General features: G+C 47.0%; 1 protein-coding gene across 1 annotated transcript in view; it reads left to right on the top strand.

The window, feature by feature from the left end:
• Window positions 1–9,177, top strand: part of HACD2 (3-hydroxyacyl-CoA dehydratase 2) — a 94,144-nt gene extending 84,967 nt beyond the window's left edge. Inside the window, exons 6-7 of the mRNA XM_004424498.3 lie at window positions 602–780; window positions 6,155–9,177. Coding sequence (XP_004424555.1) covers window positions 602–780; window positions 6,155–6,237 — 262 coding nt within the window. The 3' untranslated portion in view covers window positions 6,238–9,177. The remainder of the gene's footprint in view (window positions 1–601; window positions 781–6,154) is intronic.
• Window positions 9,178–21,096: the final 11,919 nt, after the last annotated feature.

The following is a 21,096-nucleotide window of genomic DNA, read 5'->3' as shown; positions in this document are numbered from 1 at the left end:
TTTTGAAAAATTACGTGATGATCAAAAGCTATTGTGAATTTTTTAATATTTTTTAAATTAGCATGTATTTCATTTTTCACATTAGCACGTACAGACATCTGAATAATTGGCACAGCATACACACATTAGATGTGCTGTTTTTTTCAGTCCACAGACCAGGCTTGGTGTACGTACATTGTAAGGATTCCTAGACACATGCTCCAACACCTTCCCTCCAGCTCCCTGCAAATCCCCAACCCCACTCGCACCCCACAGGGCAGGACCCTTCAATATAAACCGTGACTCAGTGCCCCTACTTTACCAATATTTAGCATCACCTTATTTCTTTTAGGGAGCTGTTTTGAAGAGTTGTTTATTTAGTCCGGCCAAATTTTGAAGCTGATCAAACATGTTTATTTTCTTTTAGAACATTCAGAAATATACCTGCTATAGGCCCTCTTCAAAAACTGGCTTGTAAAACCTGAATTTAAGCAGTGAGTAAACAGGAAAATGTATAAACAAAAGCTTTCTAAAAGACCAGTACTGATTAGAAGGGCAGAAGTGCATCTTTCTACTAAAGCTGGCTTTGAGCCTCAGTGTTGAATATTTTGTTCTGTTTTAGGTACACGCTTTTCATCGTGCTGTATCCAATGGGAGTGTCAGGGGAACTGCTCACGATATATGCCGCCTTGCCCTTTGTCAGACAGACTGGCCTGTACTCCATCAGTTTACCCAACAAATACAACTTCTCCTTTGACTATTACGCATTCCTAATTCTCATCATGATCTCCTACATTCCAAGTAAGTAAACAGTTACACATATATTTATTTATGTTTTAAAAATCGGCTCCACAATAACTAGAGTTCGGTGCCTTTTGTTGTTTTACACCATATCCAAGTAAATGTAAATCTAATTTATTGGGAACACTCTGGTTTTTATTGAATGCTGACTGTCACAGGGAATTTTCTCTGGTAGTAATTGAATAAAGATGAACCCTTCTCAATACGGCTGCCGAAATGCAGCCCTTCTCAGTGTGTGGGTTTGAAACAGCGAATGCCAGGACAGGTTAACTATCTACTGGGGGAAAGTACTGGTTGGGAAACAAAACAGCCGTTACAGCCCTTACCTTGACTTTTTCTTTCTCTCAAGAACTACTTGATATAGTATCTGAAAAACATTGTAAAGAGATTTTTGCATTTTTATTGTATCGAAATAGACAGTTACTTCATTTTTAAGGAATCAGTAGTTAACCAGAAACAAATAACATACAAATAGATTAATTTATTTTTTCTTTATTTTTTCTATATTTCTTATTTTCTTGTTTGGAAATAAGAAGTAAAACCATCTGAATAGGACATAGTGTTCTCTTCAGAATGGTTTCCAGTTATTTTAACAGTACTGCTAAACTAAAGGTTTAAATATATGGATAATCAAATGTGCCTATCAGCAAACTTGGAAACAGAGAAAAAAGCCATCTTTGAGGCTTCTGTGAAGTGAGTACTGTTTGCTGAAGAAGAGTCGTTTAGTGCTTTTCTCAAATTCTGATGTTCAGTTGAAATCCTATGATTGATTTCTGCATATCCAAAAGGATGTTATTCTACCCAAGGACATAGAAAGTTAATGTTTCTTCTCATTTAGCTGTTTCCGCAGCCATTGTGACTGAATCTTATTTTAGTCTCTAAGATGCCATATTCTTCCCTAAACCTCAGGGTAAATTCAGATGGGAGGGTTGGATTTTCTGTCAGCCCACAGCATGAACTGAATGAATCACCCTAACAATCAAAAACAACATGTTTGCGTGTCCCTCTGTGGAAGACTGCATTTCACGCATTGTGAGAAAAAAAATACATCCAGATTTCATGTGAACTTTTATCTTGCAGAAATTCTTGGACACAGTTCTGCTTCATGATTCATTTTCCACTCTTTATGAATTCTCGAGTCCTCCTCTTTGGTCCTGGAACCATGGTGGCTAAAGACCATCTCTTTTCAAATGTAAAAGATAGTTAATTTTCAAACAAAAGATAAATATGAAAGAGTCTAAAAATTTAAGTAATAAAAATTAACTTCTTGTTTTTTACGTTTCTGATTTTGTTCCCTTAGAGTTTCATTTTCTAGTTTCTAGAACAACAATTCCTGGTCACAAAATTGCCACACCCCGAGTAATACGTAATATCCTGGTGGGCACCACAGGGTTTATTTAAATTCAACCTAAGTTTTTGAATGGATAGGAGATAGATGCCGTGTTTGATAACCGGGAAGGGGGCAGGGAGAGTATCATGAAATCAAATCAATAACAAGATGCTGCCACATTGACAGAAATCTGGGGCCCTTGGGGCCGGCCTGGTGGCGTAGCAGTTAAGTGTGCGTGCTCTGCTGTGGCAGCCTGGCGTTCAGATCCTGGGCGCGCACCGACACAGCGCTTACCAAGCCACGTTGTGGTGGCGTCCCAAATAAAATGGAGGAAGATGGACACGGATGTTAGCCCAGGGCCACTCTTCCTCAGCAAAAAGAAGAGGAAGATTGGTGACAGATGTTAGCTCAGGGCTAATCTTCCTCACCAAAAAAAAAAAAAGGAATCTGGGGCCCCTACCTCAGAGTCACTACAAGATTTCCAGTCTGTTGAAGGAGAGGTTTCATTCCAGAAACAGCTCTCCAGAGCAACCTGAGTCTGTCTGTACCTCCTAGTCTTTTTTGTGCTCTGGTGGCCAACCAGTGCCCAGCCTTTTGCCTCTGGCTGCTGACCTCTTGATCTAGTTAAGGGGCACCCCTCCCTGAGGATAGGATTCCTGGGAAAACAAGCCCAGTTCTGCGGGATTCTCCTTCTTGGCCTTAAGACTGAGAGAGAAAAGAGAGAAAACACAGACCTCAGGGCCAGCTGTCTTGCAGAGAGAAGGGCAGGACTCTCCTCTCCACAGAAGTCTGCTTTCTTTACCTCATTCCTTCCCCCATCTTCCATTCTCAGCCTGCTTTTGGTAAGAACTTGGCTTGGTTAAAGTCTATATGATTTCTTTTTTAAGGCAGGTTAACTCTTATAGACCAAGAAAAAGGGTTGATTTCAAATAAAGATTAAAAGATTCCCTCCAAATCCCTGACTTCCCCCAGGCTCAAGATGGCAGCCCAGACCAGATCTCCTGCTACAAATCATTTGTGTTTGCTGGCACTCACTGTGCTTCTGGCCTGAGCCAGTGGCCCTGGATGTTTTCAGTAGTTTAGGTTGTTAATATTGAGAGCAGTTTGTATGGTTCATTCCAGCCAACTGCACATTTCCAACTTTCCAAAACTTTGTATTTATAAGAAGAAAAGGCAGAGTTAGGAAAGGTTGCTGTTGATATGCAGTCTTCTTTACCAAATTTGGTTTTCTTTCCACAACTTGTTTATTTTAATCTTCTTTCATGGGAAGTTGATGAGATATCTGTGTTATATAAAGTGATACCCTTTCTTTATGGTCCTGACCTGTTGTTACATATGTAGCCCAAATTGTAGCCCATGAACTGTGGCCTCAGGGGTTTTCTCGTATTGGGGTGCTTTGGAGTCCCTTGCAAAGTGCTCCTCCCCTGCTCTGCTGCAGTTGCAGTGTGTCCAGTATCTGCAGGACTCAGTAGATGTCTAAGTCCTGTTTATACCCCTCCCAGATTGGCAAAAGTTGGTTGTAGGAGTGAGGGTAAAAAAAAAAAAATGGTGAGAAATGAGAAGCACTGATGTAGGGTGAGGACACTGAGATTCTGGGCACTCTCCAGGTTGTCAGTAACCATAACCACACCTCTGGTTTTTAGAGAAACTGAGAAGAAACTTGCCCCAAGCAGAGCATCTCCAGTTGCTCTCAGCCTCCAAGTCCTCTCCTAGGGAGGAAGCAAGCCCATCTTCTTACAGAAAGGCGGGCCCAGTGACACCCATAGCCCCCCATCCCAACAGACAGAGACAGACACACTTGCATGCACAGCAGCTCTGTCCCCATTCTGTGTGTCCTGACTGGGAGAACAGAAGGTAGAATTCTAAAGAGCCTGTTGTCAGGTTGAGATTTTCTTAGGGTTTTCCTTCATTGTAGCCCAATGTATTTAAAAATAGTAGCCATGCATCTGGAATTGTTTCAGCCATTATAGTTGGGTTCAGTCTGAACATGTGGGTAATTCAGATGGAGACAGTATCACCCAAGTCCTGGTCACCAAGAAGTCACTGCTAGAGCTGTAGAGAACCTGCAGCCCGGGACCCCCATGCTTCTGGCCTCCCATACACATTCCTTTCTCTTGGGCACCCTCTAGAAGATGTAAAAAAATGAAAGGGCCATAGCTACCCTCCATTTCTGACCTCTGACCCTTCTGGTAGCCAGCAGGCCCTTGCCTACAGGGATGAAAGTAGACCCCGCCATCTTGCTTTAACTGCCACTAAGGGCCTAATGAGTGGCTTCTAGGTCGTCATCTACAGACCCTCTGAACCAGCTGTGAGGCTGCAGCTGCCCTCTGTGGGGTAGTGTAATCACAAATGCAACCAGTGGAAATGTGCTTGGCATACTTTGCCATCAAGTTTCCCTTTACTAAAGTATATCTATAGAAATGTGATGGGCCCCACATATTTAAATGCTTACAGTTAGCATTCCTTATGATTTAATTATATCTTTACTTCCAGTTTTTAGATTATAGAGCTTGTCAAGTTTTCAGGCTTTCATACCAAAATAGTTCTCTCCCTCTGGAATTATATGCATACGCTGGGTCTTTTCTGTGAAGAACTTCCTGCCTGCAGGTGGTGAGTGGAGTGGACAGCAGCCCTGGGCAGCGGCAGCCTCCTCTGCAGCTCAGATCTGTGCACATACCCACTGATGTTGTGGAGTACTCTGGGAGGATCGTTCGAGATTTGGCCAACTTGGAACCAATTTAAAAAGGAAGAAACTGTCAGGGGAGAGTTGGCAGTAGTAGAAATTACCTCCCCCAAAATACAAGCTACTCTCTAACAAACAGAGATTGGAGCTGTTGGGAAGGGAAGGGAAGGAAGGATATTGTACCCCAGATGATCTTACTGTAGGGTTTTACATGGTTGTTGGACCTCCAGTTTACAGTAACCTGCTGAAGGCCAGGTAGCTTTAGCTGGCGTCTCCCAGCAGGGACACTGTAGGTATTTGGGGTGGGACAATTCTTAGTTGTGGGGGACTGTCACACATCGCACGTTTTGGCATTCCTGGCCCTGACTGCTAAATGCCAGTAACCTCCCCTCTATCCCTCTCCCCTACTTCCAAATACTCCCCAGGGAGGCAGTGCCACCCTGTTCTTTTGAGAATCAGTGCTTCTTCAAGTAATCTGTGAAATGACCACAGACAGACTCTCCGGTGCCTAAGATGCTGGCTTACTTTTGTTTTTTTTATAATTTTATTTATTTATTTTTCCTCCAAAGCCCCAGTAGATAGTTGTATGTCATAGCTGCACATCCTTATAGTTGCTGTATGTGGGACGCAGCCTCAGCATGGCCGGAGAAGCAGTGCGTCGGTGCGTGCCCGGGATCTGAACCCGGGCCGCCAGTAGCGGAGCGCGCGCACTTAACCGCTAATGGCTTACTTTTCACCAGGACTTTCCTACGTCCAAACCTGGCATCGTTGTGTCAGAGCAAATGTTATAGTACTCCTCCCTCCTCAGTCTTCCTGTTCCAAGAACAGCCTTTCTCGGGAAGTATGCTTGGGAGATCCCCCAGGTGACAGAGCAGTGACAGAGGGGGCTAGACTAAGAGTCAGAGGCCCAGAGTCCGGTCCTGACCCTGCCAGTGATTTGCTGTGAAACCCTAGGCAAGTCGCCTACGCTCTCTGGGGCCTGACTTCCTTCTCTGTAAACAGGAATAGTAACTCCATCACTAGAATTCTTCACCTAGTTGTTGTGAAATCAGAGAATAAATGTGAAGATAATAGGAGAGTGTAAAGAGCGTTCTTTGGTGGCTGTGTGGCATCTTGACTGATAAGGATAGTGACAATAGTGTCTGTCATTCCAGTCCAAACCACCCTTTCCCCCTCCGCTAAAGCAGGAAAAGGTAAGTCTCTGCGTTTTCCCTCCCTTCCCCAAGCCCACCTTGGTACCTTGCTTGGTTGCTGAATGGGAAAGGAGAGTCAGCGAGTCCGAGAGGACCTAATCCATGTGCTTTAAATAGAACATGCAATTGTAAATGATCTCCTTAACCAGTTCTTTCTTTTCTTTCCAGTTTTTCCTCAGTTATACTTCCACATGATACACCAGAGAAGAAAGGTCCTTTCTCATACTGAAGAACACAAGAAATTTGAATAGTTCCTGCTTCCTGCACTGCCCCCAAAAAACAAACTTTTCAATGACAAAAAATGCTGCAGACTTTTTGAGTTCCTAATACATTTCATAGAAAATAAGTAAGAACTATTTTTAAAATATTTAAAAAATAAAACAAAAACCAAAATTCAGTATCATGTGGGCCTAGGATTTTATTTAAAAAAAAAAAAAAGCTGTTACATGAAACATCCTGGCTGGTCCATTTCAGCATGCTCTTTCAACCAGAAGTTCCCAATATTTATGATGGCGCTAGAAAAGGATTTGGCATTTTATATCCTCCTGTTTCCTTCATGTATCTGATAAATAAAGAGCTGTAACACTAAATACTTGAGAGTTACAGTCTAAGTAATGAAGTTGGACCAGTTGAATGCCCAGCTCGTGGTAGAGTTATATTTCAGTCTGCAGTGTGTTTAATTAGCATTCCCTTTTCAAAGTGCTTGACTGCATGCTGGAAACTCTCTGTATTTTTGAAGCGGCAAACTTTGGAATGCTCTGAAGTTATGGCTGGGACCTGTCCCCTCCTATCTAGCAAGTGAATTATACAATGTATATGTCTGTGACGCTTTGGGGTAGAACCTTAATCAGAAAACAACTAAAACCTTTTGTTTGTTTTCAGTTGAGTCCTCACTGCCTGCCACTAAGAAACAGTGCTTGAATTTAATAAGTTTGTGTACGTTGTAGAGATCTTACCTTATCTGGGGCTCAGCCTCTATCATATTTTAACAGAATGACAGCCCTCAGAATGTAAATGACAAGTACCTTTCACAGCCCCATTCTCAGAACACCTGTGAAGGATGTATTTGCCAACAGCTATTCTCATTTATGGTCCTGAAGGCAGTCCAGGCACATGGAAGTAGAGAATCTGTTTTTGCAAGCACATGAAAAGTGTTACTTTAGGAATGTAGTCCGGAAGAACATTCAGGAATAGGTTTATACACCCTTATTATTTGATTTTTAAATTTTCATTCAGCTCTTCATTCAGGCTCCTTCTCCTAATTATGGTCCTGTGTAATCCCACCGAGTTGTGAGTCCAGAGGCAGTGAAGAGTTCCAGTTGGGCGGTCATGAACCAAAGGCAGTGTCCTCCCCGCATGTTGGAGCAGCCAAGAAATAATTTAGTCAGATGGACACTGTAATTAACAGTATGTCTTCATACCATTTAATTGCTCAACTGTACATTTAAGACTCTTCAGGAAAGGGTTGGATGAAAATGTAAAGCCCAGGTGTAGATGTGCATTAGATTTTAAACACAGAATGTTCTCGGTGGTGCCTTTTTTTTTCTTAATTGATTGCTCTTTAAAATTTTACAAGTCTAGTTTACTAGCTTACTAGTTTTCATTTAAAATATCATTGCTAATATCAGAAGAGTATCATAATGGAAGATAATTTTTAAGTGCGTAGTTTCATAGAAGCTGGAAAATTAAGATGAAAATGAGAAGAAAGTATGCAGCGTAAAATTTAATGCAGGCAAATGTGTAATAAATTATTTTTGAATTGAACATTAAAATTCTGCTTCTTAAAATCACTCTTAGGTGTGTTGAGATTAGAATCTATTCTTGTACTTCATGAACAAAATATGTGGGAAAGATTATTTTTCATGCTTTTTCTTCTTCCAAAATGTATTTCTACTATAAAATAAAATCAATTTGGGTTATATTAGTCTTATTACTTAGTTGGGGTAAGATTTTTTTCAGTTGTTTTTGGAATAGTTATAGAACATGGGATGGAAAATGTAGGTTTTCCAGGATTGCTGGATTGGGGGTTTTATTCAGGCCTCACTGTTATAATCTGTCACTATTTGTGGAAAACAGTCTGTCGCAAACAGTGATATTGCATCAAATTGAACTTTGGCAACAAGAACACAGCAAACAACTCCCTTCTCAAAAAAGGTCTCAACCCCAGTGTGTATTTTTGTCCATCAACATTTAAAATGCTCCTGGCAGATAAGTGAGGAATGCCACCATGTCCTTCAGTCACCTCTCAGGAACCGGTTTCTTTATCTCTAACATGAATTAAGTTCTCCTTTGAAGTGGTGGTGTTCTTTTATTAACTGAGAACATCTAACCCCACCAAATGCCACATCGTCTTATAAAGTGTGAATGAAGAGGGTGGTGTTGGGTGGGTATTTTGTCAGACTTCTCGTTTTCATTTAAGGGCCTATTCAAAGGCATCATCTGCCTGGCTGCCCACTTGACTGGGTGTTTCAGATCCCCCCTCCGGGGACCACCTTTTAGCAGAGAATTCTTTGAGGTACGTAACAGTGCTTTGTAGACACAAGGTGCTAACCGGCATGTTGCTGTGTTCTGTTTGCTAAGGTTGGGATCATTCATTAAACTTGTCCTGACCATTATCACGGGCACCCTGGAGATTTAGTGATGGAAAAAGCACTCTCCTCCCCACCCCAAAACAAGTTCGGTCCTCAGGAGCACACTTCTGACAGGAAGGGTGTAGAGGATGTGGAGTTAAAGAGGCGTGTGAGGAGATTGTGCCCTCGCTTCCACTTGTTTTTTTAGTTATTCATTTATAATAAAAGGTTGGCATTGATGTGGTACAACCTGCAAATTATTTTCAATTCTGAGTTTCAGATAAAACATTATAAAACATCAGAATCAGTACATACTGCTCCTTTGAAATTTGGGTAAAAAATTAGACAACCGTATATATAGTCATTTTTGTATTTTTTCTATGTTGTGAAAACCAAAATTGTAATTTTATAAGTCTTTGATTCACTAAAATTATATAATTTAAATGTATTTTTTGTATATTTAGAAATAAGGAGTTCAAAGACTATGCTTAACTTTCTATGCATGCATTTGGAAGCTGTTTTTACCTGATATTGTTAATGTGGTAAGAAGTTGTATTCATAAAATATTGATCTGTGTTGCATTTCAAAATAAACTGGTGTGTGCTCTGCCTGGATTTGAAATAGTGAGCAGTGAGTGTGATGATTTCTCACATTAAATTGGCCTGAATGTAGTGTTTTAGGAATACGGAAGAGTTTCAGTTTGGATTCCAGCTCTCTGACAGTTTAAAAATCTGTTTCTGCTATTCATGATGCTTCTGCACTTACAGTAAAAATAGACAGATTCTATTAAGAGGTTTCCAAAAAGTCATTATTCCTATCAGTCCGGCTTCAAGCTTACCACGCCCTTCTCCATCCTGGCTACAGAGGGACAGGAGGGACTCCTCGTGTAAATGACCAGGAAATCTTAGAAATTAACCGGTAAAAATTGAGGACCCTTGTCTTACAATGATTTTTTAATCTAACTTTTCTAATGTAAGTTGAGAGGGGAAATACAATGTTCATCTTATATTAAGACAGGATGCGGTCAAGTACCTTCTCCTGAAAATGCCTCCAAATACAGAACAGTCCTAGGAACTGCTTCACACACTCCCAAGTTCACGGTGAGAAGCGCTGAAAAGACAAGACAGGGTCCTCTCAGCTGGGCTGTTTCTGACCTGCTAGTTCTAGACCCCACATTTCTTCACCTCAAGATGCCAGCGCTGATGTCTCCGTGTGCCGGGCACTTTCCAACACGAGGTCTCATATGTGCCTCCACCAGTCACATGCCCCCTGCCTGAGTCGGCCCATCTTCTCAGAGTTCACCGTCACCGTTGCCCAAGAGTGTGGTCTTTGTTCCAAAGGGGAGCGTTTTCTTTCTGATCACGCCTTGGGTGTTACCAACACAGTGCTTAAAACCACCTCTCTCCTCGTATAGAGTCTAATCTGTTTCAGAGACAGGCTTTTCAGTTATGAAAAGAGAAAATTATTTCAACTGAAACTGAGGAACAGATGGTCAAGTTAATAGTAGAGGCTACCCAGAAAATGTAACCTGTACAAGCTTAGGGTGTAATGGGAAACCAGGGCTCTCGAATTTGTCGCTGTCATATTTTGTGGCAGTTATGTGTACTATGTTAACATAAGCCCTAGCCTGAGGAATTACCGTTGGTATAATTAAGAGACCTACTGTTACACACAGCGTTCCAGAAATACTGCTATGTTGTCCTGTTCCCTTTAACAAGAATGAAGACTAGCTTTGCAATTCCTCATATTATTAAAAAAAAAAAAAAATCCCAGCCATACAAATAGACTGGCTCACTGTCATACATTTTAGTGGTGAAGAACCTGCTATAAGCAGCTATTACCAAAATAGCCATACCTATTACCATTCCCCTGCCTGCAACTGAGAACCAGAGTTAGAAGGGAGAGCTGTGTGGTCTTTAGACCAATACTATCTTTTAAACATGTGAGAGACTAATCTTTTTCTTTTCAGATTTAGAGAGATACCCCTTAGTTGGTATAGAGGCAGATCTCATCACCAAAAATATTCTTTTTTCCCACAAAAGGTAGTTCACCCTAAAAGCGTCTCATTTGATGAGCAAAAGTGTCTCATTTGATGAGCAACAATAAAATGTGTGAAAGGCTGTGTATGTCAACACCTAGTATTCATTTCATAAATCTTTATGTTTAGAAATCACATTTTCTGCTCGCTAATTCCAGAGCATAGACTTCTGACCACCACGGCAGCGCTTTCACTTCTATCATCTTCGCGAATGCAGTCCAGATGCCTTTCCAGATGCTGCGCTTGGTTGAAGTCCAAACGCCATTTCCGCCTCTCTCTTGTTGTAGCCAGGCTGCCCCGCTAGGGAGCAGCACCTCACAAGCGATTGGGCCCTTGGGAGTCAGGAGTTTGGAACACGGCTTCAGCCCAAGGACGCCGAAGGGGCAGAAAGGCGCACTAATGAAAATTAGTCACGGACCTCTATTGTCCATATAAAGTAAAGGCAGTCAGATCTGAAAGCATTTTCTGGAAGGGTGCAAGAAATAACACTTTTTAGAGCAAAAAAACCAGCTTGGGTGCGTGCTTCGAGGCTCCATCTATCCTCTTCCCGCTGCAGAGCCCTCCCCAGCACGGACCCTGCAGGCTGCTTGGTTTTGAAATGCCCAGGGCTTTTGGAACCGGTCATAAAGCAGGTGTTAGGGCTCCTGTTTAATGCACAGCCTGCTTGTTAATCTGAAACGTTCAGGGAGGTCAGTTCCCAGTCTTCTTCTGTCTCTGGATATTTTTGGAGGGTGGCCTGGGCCATGAGAAAATGTTAGGCCACCTTATAAGGCTGCGTCTGGCCCCGAGAATGCTTGTCTGCAGCATGTCCAGTACACCCTGTGGGTGTGAGTGAACTTGACTCTTGGACTGTGGGTTTTCTCACAGATTTAGAATGCTTCTGCACATGCCATGGATTAATCTCACCCTTTAACAGGCTTAAAGTCTTCTGGTGCTTTGAGTGACACCAACTTTGGACATACCAACTAGATAACCGAGGGTGTGTGAAATCCTGAACAACCACTCTGGTTGATTGTGCTGGGCCGATAGTGAGAGTGGACTGCAGGTGGTTTGTTTATTTAACTAGTGTATGTCACAGCGAAATCCACAGAATATTAGTTCTGAGTGATGATGCGGGTGTGGGTGTGTGAGGGAGGGGGGGTTCTGTGGTTTAAAAAGTTGAAACAAAATTAAAGTTTTCTCTCCTGCTAAACTTTTTAGATCTTTTTGCATCTGAATGCAGTTGTGAATCTCCAAGAGAGGGGTGCCAGTGTAGGATTTTCCAAAGCTATTTTCGACCTTTATCCTTGAAACATCTTCAGGGCTAAGGCTCCTTGAACACCTTGAAAAGTACTAATCTGTGGGTGGCAGCTTTCCCCATCAGGGAATGTTAACTCATCCAGGCGTAAAAAAACAAGAGACAAAGGCTTAGCCTGAGATCTGGGGAGATTTCCTTGGTTTTTGGTTTTGGTTTTTAATAAACCACCATCATCAAATAGGTTAAATGATTATTAGGTTAAAAGATTAAAGTGTCAGCAGCCCTGGATGGAGTATACCATTTGCTGCTTTCTAGTGTCTCCCGGTGGATGTGAACTCATCTGTCTGAGAAGACCCGGCTGGGACCAGCAGCCCCTGTGGTGCCTCACAGGCTTAAAACCCCCTGTTGGGATCAGTCCAGCTGCCACTCCCCCTGTGCCTACACCCCAGTTTCTGAACACAGACTAAGTGCCTTCTGTCAGAACCCCTCACTCAAGCTCACGTCTTCCTTGAGGCTCGTGTCCTCCTTGAGGCTCATGGTGTCAGGAGACCATCTTCCACACTTCACCCACATTCCCAAATGTCACCAGGTGGTTGCCGTCGGTGGCTGCTTTCTCCTGGTGTGCCCTGTAATCTGAGAGTTCCTTTTTACTCTGGGGTGCTTCCCACCACAGTTTACGTAGACCCTTATGAGCCATAGAAGCCATCACTTGCACTGTGCAGAGGAAACCGAGGCCCCAAGATGGTACATGACCTCCCCAGGGCCACACAGTGAGACAGAGCTAGGACTGGCTCTCTGCCCCTGCCAGGGCAGCTCCAGGGCTGTGTCCTGCCCTCTACGGCCCTCATCCATCCCATGGCTTTGCTGAAGATTTCAGCTCTCTTACTCTGTTCCCCATCCCTCGCTGTTCCCTGATCTCCCTTGCCCATGACCCCTTAACCTTCTCCTACCAGACTCCACCATTCTTCTCACCACTATCACAAACCTCCTTGTCCCTCTGCCCTCCCATTGCACCCTCGTGGCAAAACTCCAAGCTGGGATCAGTCCAGCTGCTACCCTTCCCTGAGTCTCTCACCCTTGGGGCTGCCTGCCTGGCACACTGCCCATGATTCCCTTAAAACTCCATCCTTCTTAAACCTCTGACTTGCTCTGAGCCCAAGATAGGACCCCCAATTTCACAGAGAAAACGGCCATCAGACAGCAGTTCCTTCAACCTTCTGTCACCAAGTCTATAAACTTACCTGTACCAGCTCCTCCTTTTCTTTTCCTCTTGTTGGAATAGAAGGGGTGACCCTCTAGCCAAAGCTAGTCCCTCCCTTGTGCTCTAAATGTTTCCATCCCCCCCTCCCACCCCCACCCCCGGCTCAGGACCTCACTCTAGCCATCTGATCCTCTCTGTACTTCCCCTTTGCCAGCCCTACCCAACAAGTACCTCTGCATCTTGGCCTTGACCCTGTGCGCTCCACTCCTTCCACCCTCTCTCCTCCTGTTCTCTGGGACGATGACCACAGGCACTTCGCTATTCTTACCTCCCACTCTCTTCCCATCTCACCAGCGCCTGGCCCTTCCTATCATGCCAATGACACAGCTCTGTTCAAGGTCACTAGTGACATCTTTGTTATGAAATCCAGTGGCCACTTTTTAGTCCTTGTCTTATGGTTGAAATTGGGGTGCCATCCTGCTGGATGTCAGAAATAATGGTATGGTTTGGTCAGAGATTAAGGAGTCCAGCAATACCCAACCCTGGTCCAGAACTCTCATTTCTCCTCCATGTACCCCTAATGAAGGTGTAGGCAAAAGAAACAATGGTGAACCAACCAACGAGAAGTGTAATGTTAACTCACACTAATGGCTTGAGTCCCAGGGGAGGGTTCTGGTAAGCTGGGCAAAACCACATAGAACACTCCTGCTTCCTAAACTAGTAAGAGGTAATAGCTCAGACTAAAGGAAATTGTGAGGCCTGCTCAGCTCCCCTCCCACCCACCTCACCCCATTCTTCTCCATCCTGGCAGTTAGGTCTCACCATGGTGGTAGGGAGAAAGGCTGACCGATACACCACCAGCTCCAGGGAAGAAATACTCAAAGATCGAGTGTGTGTGCCACCATGCTTGGCACCAGGCTGGCCTAGGCTGGGAAGGACAGGAAGGCATCTGGGGAGAAAGAGCAGACCCTGCTCTGCTTGCCATGAAGCGAGAAGAGCCAGAAGAGAGACCCACAGCCCTGCACACCGGCTTCGTAGTGCCCCTTGGCTCCACTCACTCTCACTAGCAGATGTAGCTCCATCAGAATCTCGAAACTGAGCATTAAGATCAGCATTCCTCTTCCTTGGGGAGGAGCCAAGACATGCTGCAGGGGAAATGAAGAGGGACCTTGGAATCCTTCCCAAGAAGCCAACATCTTTCTTGAAATGATCTTTGCTCTTCACAGCCTGCTCTTCTCGTTTTCTCCTGCCTCCTTGACCCACCTTCTCGATCTCCTCTGCCCACCCCCTGACTCAGAGGTTCCTAGCCTTGAGTGCATCCAGGGTGCTTGACAAAATCAGATCACTGGGCTTCCCCAGACCTACCGAGTCTGGATCGCTGGAGAGAGAGCTTGGGGGTCCATTTTCACTCAAGCCCCCCGAGTGATTCTGATGCGGGGCTGATGGAGAACGTTGCCTTAAGGGCTCCTGAATCTGCGAGTTCTTCCCTGACTCTTCTTACTTCAAACCTGAGGCCCCTGAGCAGTGACCCTCAGAGCAGATCTGGCCCGTGGACCTGTTCTGTTTGGTCCACATTGCATTGGTTTTATAAAAAATTGAATCAGTTGCCAACACTTTAACATTAAGAGATGTCATTAACCATGTAAGACAAATCAGAAGATGAGGCAGCAGGAGTCCACATCCCCACATGTCGGGCTCGGTGAGAACAAGGGAGGGCTGCCCCCTTGGATTGAGTGCTAGGGAAGGGATTGAGTTCAGGCCCCAAGGCCACCTGTCCAGAGACTGCAGGCCACCCGTCTCTGCCCAGCCAGGCCTGTCAGGCATCTCAGCAGGAGCTGGAGAGGAGGGGCGTGGCTGCCATGGCTTCGAGTTCGCTCTCCATGCTGATGGCTGCGGGGCCTCTGACTAGAGCCAGCATCTATTGAAGAGCTCTACCGGACATCTCCACCGGGATAGCCCACAAGCACCCTAAGCTCAGCCTGCCGGGAATGAAACTCATCGTCTCTTCCCCCTACCACAATCTCCTCCTCCTCCTCCTGCCCTCCAGTCTTCCCCACTTTGCTGACTGGCACCCCAACCAGCAGTTGCTCAAGCCAAGAACCCGGGAGTCATCTTTCCTCTTCTGCTCCCTCACTGGCCCTCACTTAATTTTTAATCAGTTGCTAAATCCTGTTGATTCTATATCCTAAGTATCGATTGAATCTATCATCTGCCCTCCTCTGCTGCCTCCTCTCCTGTCCAAGCCGCCACCATCTCAGCCGGACGGCAGCTGGTGTCTGCTAACCTAGAAATCCTAACTGGTTCTCAACTTCCGCTCTTGCCCTCCCTCCCAAATCCACTCTCCTTACAGCAGCCAGAAGAGCTTCTTAAAAAATGCAAATATTATCACACTATTTCATGTTTAAAAGGCTCTCCCCTCCTGGCCTTCGTTCACCACATCCCTCTGCCTGGGGGGCTCCCATTCCCTCTCCACCCAGCTAATTCCCTTTCATCCTTCAGGCGTCTCCAGGAAGTACCTGCCCCGAGGTCCTAGGACCATTCTGGAGCTCCTCCTAGATGTTAGCACAATGCCAGGGCTGCCAGAAGAAAACCAGGAGACCCAGTTAAGTTTGAATTTCAGATAACAGTGAAGAATTTTTTAGCGTAAGTGTGTCCATGCAGTACTTTTATTTGCTATATCACCAACGATGCCCTCCTTTCCCCTCGTAGTCCTTCCTGCCATCTTCCCTCACCTGTCTGCCTGTCAAGACTGTGAGCCCCATGAGGCAGGGTGCCTCCAGACTTGTGGACTGCTGTATTCTCGGTACCTAACTTTCCACAGGGGTTCGAGAGACTGGTAGGAAACTTATAAACAAATGATTAAATTGGGTGGTTTCAGATCCTGAGAAGTTCTCCAAGGAAACTTAGAAAGGCAGTGTGTTAGGAGGGGCTGGGCCTGCTGCTTTGGCTCCTGCACTCAGGCATGGTCTCTCTGAGGACTCATAGACACAGGGCTGGAACCAGATCCCACAGATCCCAGTGGTTTCCCTCTACCATGCTGCCTCCCTGTTCTCTGGAGCACGGGGACATCGGTTGGAGGCAGGGGTTCCTTTTAGGCAGCTCCTCACAGGGCACAGCTGCCGGCTCCTTAGAGACTTTAAGTCCCCCACGTGCCCTTGCGGTACCCTTGGACCAGGCTCCTGGAGAAGCCCAGTGGGTGCATGGGAGGTCAAGGTGCAAAGAGCTCCACCTCCTGGATTCCAGGCTGCAGCACCCTGCATGGCGCTCCAGTCTGAGCATGGGGTGTCTGAGCTCCAAGCTTCTCCCAGGACTCAGCCTTTTCCTCAGGCACTTCTCATTAGCAAAGCTGCCGACAGCTGAGAGCCTGATTACGGGGACTTCTCGCAGGCCTGCAGGATGCTTATCTGCAGCAGCCCAGGACCAGAGCGCCCTCCCACAGCACCCAGAGTGCGCAGTGTGTGCCCACATGCCACGGGCATCTTGACCACAGTCTAAGGCCTGCTTTGGATCAATGGTTTATCTGGATCATCTCTGCCTCTTCTCCCCAGCAACAGGACAGTTAATCAAGCCCCAACTCTCCCTGAAAGCTCCAGGCACTGATCATGGGCTGCCAGAGGCCTGGGCTGCTGCACTTCGTATTCGGAGTAAGGAGATGAGCAGCCCCACCTGCTCCATGGAAGACTGTCACTGAACCCGCTCCAAACCTCCAGCCCACGTCGCACACGAGGGAACCATGACGGATCAGAACTGGAAGGGGCCTCATACTGGCATCGTCACCTCCAGCCCCCACTTGTCCAGAGTTGGAAACTGGTGCCAAGGAGAGAAAGGGACACAGCTGGTCGGTGGCAGAGCTGGACCACTCCTCATCCACCTCCCCAGTCTGCAGGATGGCCCTGCAGGGCACTTCTGGGTGTGCAATGAGGGGATTTCATGCTTCTCCAGGGACCAGAGCTTCCTACAAAGGACGGCAGAGCCTCAGCTGCCCACACTGCGATTTCAGGCATAAACTTTCAAGGAGGCTGCAGAATTGGGAGAGACAGACCCTCCCAGGCCCTGGGGAGGGTGTCATGGATACTGCCCGTACCTGGAAGCTTAGAGGACACAACCAAAGGTTTCTGTGCCAGGCAGCCCTGCGAGGGCCGAGGGCAACAGGAAGAAGGAAGTCTGCTGTGGGGTTCAAGTGGCCCCCTCCGGCCTTGGAAGCCCTGTGGTTGTACACCTTAACCCCAGCCTAGGAGGGTTTCCCAGAGTTCCTACAGGTATTTACCCAGGAATGGAAGTCTGGGGGCTCCTTCCAGAAGTCCCAGCTCCCGGCATCAGCCCCTCTCCCCTAGTTGGAGAAGCACAGCCTGGGATGCAGCCTGCAAATGTGGAATCCATGGGCTCACCCAGCCTCCTGTCAGGAATCTCAATTCAGAGCCAGGCGGCTGTTGGCTTGCCTGGTATATTTAGAAAAGTCAGGCTCCGGTTGCTCCCTGTTCCCTTACGAAGTGTGAACTGCACCCATCACATGGAAATGTGATTCACTTCTCAGCAAGCAGGCTGAGCTGCTTCCCACCGCCTCCAGTCAATCCTCTCTCCCTGCCCTGCTCAGCCCTCGTGCGCCTGTGTCCTCAAGTCTTCTGCATGGGGCTGAGGGCTCTGGTAACACTGTGATGGTGCAGAGCTGGCAGAAGGCATCTCCATGGTCAAAGGCAGAATGTCCCTTTTGCATCTTATGGTAGCAATGCATTGGTCTGTCTTAGCCTGTTTCCTTTCTTTCTGGAAATCTGGGTGCTTTCTTCCTCACAGCCTCACACCCCCCAATTCTCAATCCCCCCACACCCCACTGCTCCTCCTGTGGTCTTTAGAAGCCCTGGAGAAACTCACAGTCTAGTGGTGAGACCCTTATGGAAACAAGTGCAATAAAGCAGAGGTTGCACCCTGGCAGCCTGCGGGCTGAACATGGCTTTTTTTCCTTTTTCTAAAATGATATTCTAAATTGTTTTGGTTACCAACATTTTTAAATTAAGAGAGTTCACATTTAAAAAAATTACTTTCCTGCTTCTCTTGAAAAAAGACCTGGAGCTCTGGCAGCCCTGAGCCCCCTGCCTGCAGGGCACATGGGTTGGGGTGGGGAGTGCCACCCCCTTTTGACGAGCGGGTTTTCCAGATTACTCCACCAGGCCGTGTGTCCATTTGTGTTCCCTGCCTGGGCGCTGGAGGATTCTGGACGTAAAGCCCCACATGTCCAGGGTCTCCTATTACAGAAGGTCTATACCTGTACGTACCTCTCTCTCTCTCTCTCTGTATAGCACGTATGAACAGGTATATACGCCATGCCGTAGGGACGTGAAGGAGATGTGGTTTCTCCCCCTCTTCCTGTAATTTCTCATTCTTTGCATTCCTGAGTCTCTAGAGTTTATCTCCTTTTCCCCTACACCCCTCTCTAGTGCCCTATATTACTGGCTTGTGCAGTTCTGTTTTTGCCCAGCCGCAGCCTCCCCAGCCCCTGCCTGGTTCCCTGGAGACAGGGCATCACCAGGCTTTCCAGTCAGGCCTGAGTTTGATTTCTGCTTCACTTTCTCTGCCCTCATGACTTCCCTGAGCCTCTTTCACATATAAGATAGGACAAAGTAATATCTGGTCTGCAGGGTCACGTGAGGGTTAAATGAGCCGTTGTCCAGCTCATGAGATGGTCGGAGGGACTTGAGTTTGTTTCAGTGGAGAGCAGAGCAGGGGCTGCGGCCGCCTCTCCAGGAGCTGCAGGAACCTCAGCCACTTCTCCACCTTGTGGTCCCAGGAAATAGTCCAAGTACTCAGGCTGCTCCCCAGAGGGGCCCAGAGGTGGTGGTCCCTCTGGCCCTTGAGGGCAAGAACTCCCTTAAATGATGAGTCTCACCTGGTTGAAGGACGCTGGTCAGGCCCAGACTGGGCTCCACCCCAGGAGGCCAGGCCTGTGGGAGAAGCCAGGGCCTCAGGCCCTCCTTTCTCCTCCTTCCTCCAAATTACCAACTCCGAGGTACAGGCACAGAGCTGCCCCAGGTCTTCCAGCTGGAACCTAGTCATGGGGTCTGAAGGAAACCAGCAGAGGAGGCCTGGTTGCCTGCGCCCCCAGGACTAGGGGCGATGGTAACCACTCTCCTTCTTCTGGGAGGCGCCAGATGGTGAAAGAGCACTGCACTTTGTAAACGACCAAGTCACAGAGTCCCCTAATCACTCTCCCCATCCCTGCCACTCGCTGGTCCCCATGTCCTCCTCTGAGCAGTGAGAGGGTGAGCTCTGCAAACTCGCAGGCAACCCCTGGCCCTGACAACATGTGATGTGGTTGAGCGGAAAGGAGGAATCATATGTTCAAGAGATGCTCCTGTGATATCGAATCCACAGGTGAGGGAGTAAAAGCTGACAGTACGGAATAAAAGGTATAAATCAAGAAAGGCTGATCAGAGGCTTTAGGGTGAGAGGAAGGCCTGCGGCGGAAGCGATTTGGTCCATGCTCAGCACCCCAAAGTCTCCCCCAGTGTCATCTGCCCTCAGGTGACACTGATGGTGTTACGATGATAACAATGTTGCCAGGGGACCCAGGAGTATGGAAACACAGGCACATCCTCCAAATGCAGAGTGACTCACCAAGTGCAGCCCTAATGCCAGGGAGACCCATGAAGAGTAACCATTCAGCACTTATGATGTGCAAGCACTGTTCGTATTTTTTTTACGTATATTAACTCGTGTATTTCTCCCAGCAATTCCATGATCAATACTGTTAGACTTCCATTTTACAGATGATCAAACTGAGGCACAGAAAAGTTAAGTAACTGGCCCTGGATCACCTGGCAGGTGAGTGGCAGAGCCTGGATACAAACCCATAGAGTATTCCAGAACCTGCACTTGTCTTCACTACACTAATTACATTGCTTTTACTTTCACTTCAAGGCCACAGGGTGCTCCATGCTGAGCATTCAGCCCCACTCTGGCCATCTGAAATCATCCCCAGCTGCAGCCACCCAGCCTGGCTCCCACGCTGGTTACCAGTGAGCACCACATGATGCAGCAATGGGCGAGCGCCTGGCAAGGGAACGTTGTGAAGAACCCCTCTCATCTTCAAGTCAATCTCTCCACCATGCAGAGAAAGTAAGGGCCCCACAGTGAAATCCTCTCTCTTTTGTTGTTATAGAGAAACATAAAGCTACCCACTCAAGTGCCCACAAAGTGACAACGCCCCCACATCTCTCTTCCCCATTTTTGTCGTCCTGCTCCATCGTAGCTAAAAGGATTTCACTCCAGTGCCTGAGGCAGCTCCCTCTGCCCCTGCAGCCTGGGGCCTCTTCCCTGGAGACTGGCAGGCTCCTTCAGCCCTCTAGAGGCTCTGACATCAGTCCCACACTCACAGAAAGAACATTCTCAGAACCCGACACAATGGAGCGATGCTGCCTTCTTGCCTGGACCCTAACAGAAGTGTGGTAAATACCCTGGGAGAGGAGGGCATGCCAGGCAGGGGCCAGCAAATGGAGAATATAAACGAAGAAAAGAGAAAATCTGCTTGGATTCTGCCTTGCCAGGAGTCTGACAACCCTCCTCAGCCCTCCACGCTCCCAGGGAGTAATTCCCCTTGAGAGCTTGGTGGTGCTGCTCAGGGTGCCCATGGATTTCTTGAGCCCAGCCTGGCCCTGTGGGAGCTCCCGAGCCCTCGCCCTCAGGGGCCCAGGGACAAGCGGTGTGATTCTTCTCCATAAGCCTCCCCAAACCTCGTCCTCCTGCATCCTTTGGGTTCCCCAGGCCTCAGTCGTTTCTTCCATCTCCCATGAGAGAAGCAAAGCCGCTTTCCTGCTGCAGCCAGACATGACTTCCCCACGAGAAGCAATCCAAACCCCCAGCCCTCTTTGAGAATTAGGATACAGGAATGAGTGAGAACACAAACACGGTGGAGCCACAGAACCACACCCCTTGCCAAAGCCCCCAGAAGGCTCGGCCTGCCCCACCAGAAGCCCTGTCCCTCTGAATGTCCCAGGAGCCCTCTGATCACTGATGCTGGAAGTCGGACAAGCCTGCCCAGTGAGTTTCCCTTCTCCCAGACAGGACAGGCAG

The sequence above is a fragment of the Ceratotherium simum genome, chromosome 15 (genome assembly GCF_057802395.1).
Source record: "Ceratotherium simum simum isolate JZ-2026a chromosome 15, ASM5780239v1, whole genome shotgun sequence".
NCBI classification, from domain to species: domain Eukaryota; kingdom Metazoa; phylum Chordata; class Mammalia; order Perissodactyla; family Rhinocerotidae; genus Ceratotherium; species Ceratotherium simum.
This window is presented reverse-complemented; position numbering and strand designations above follow the sequence as displayed.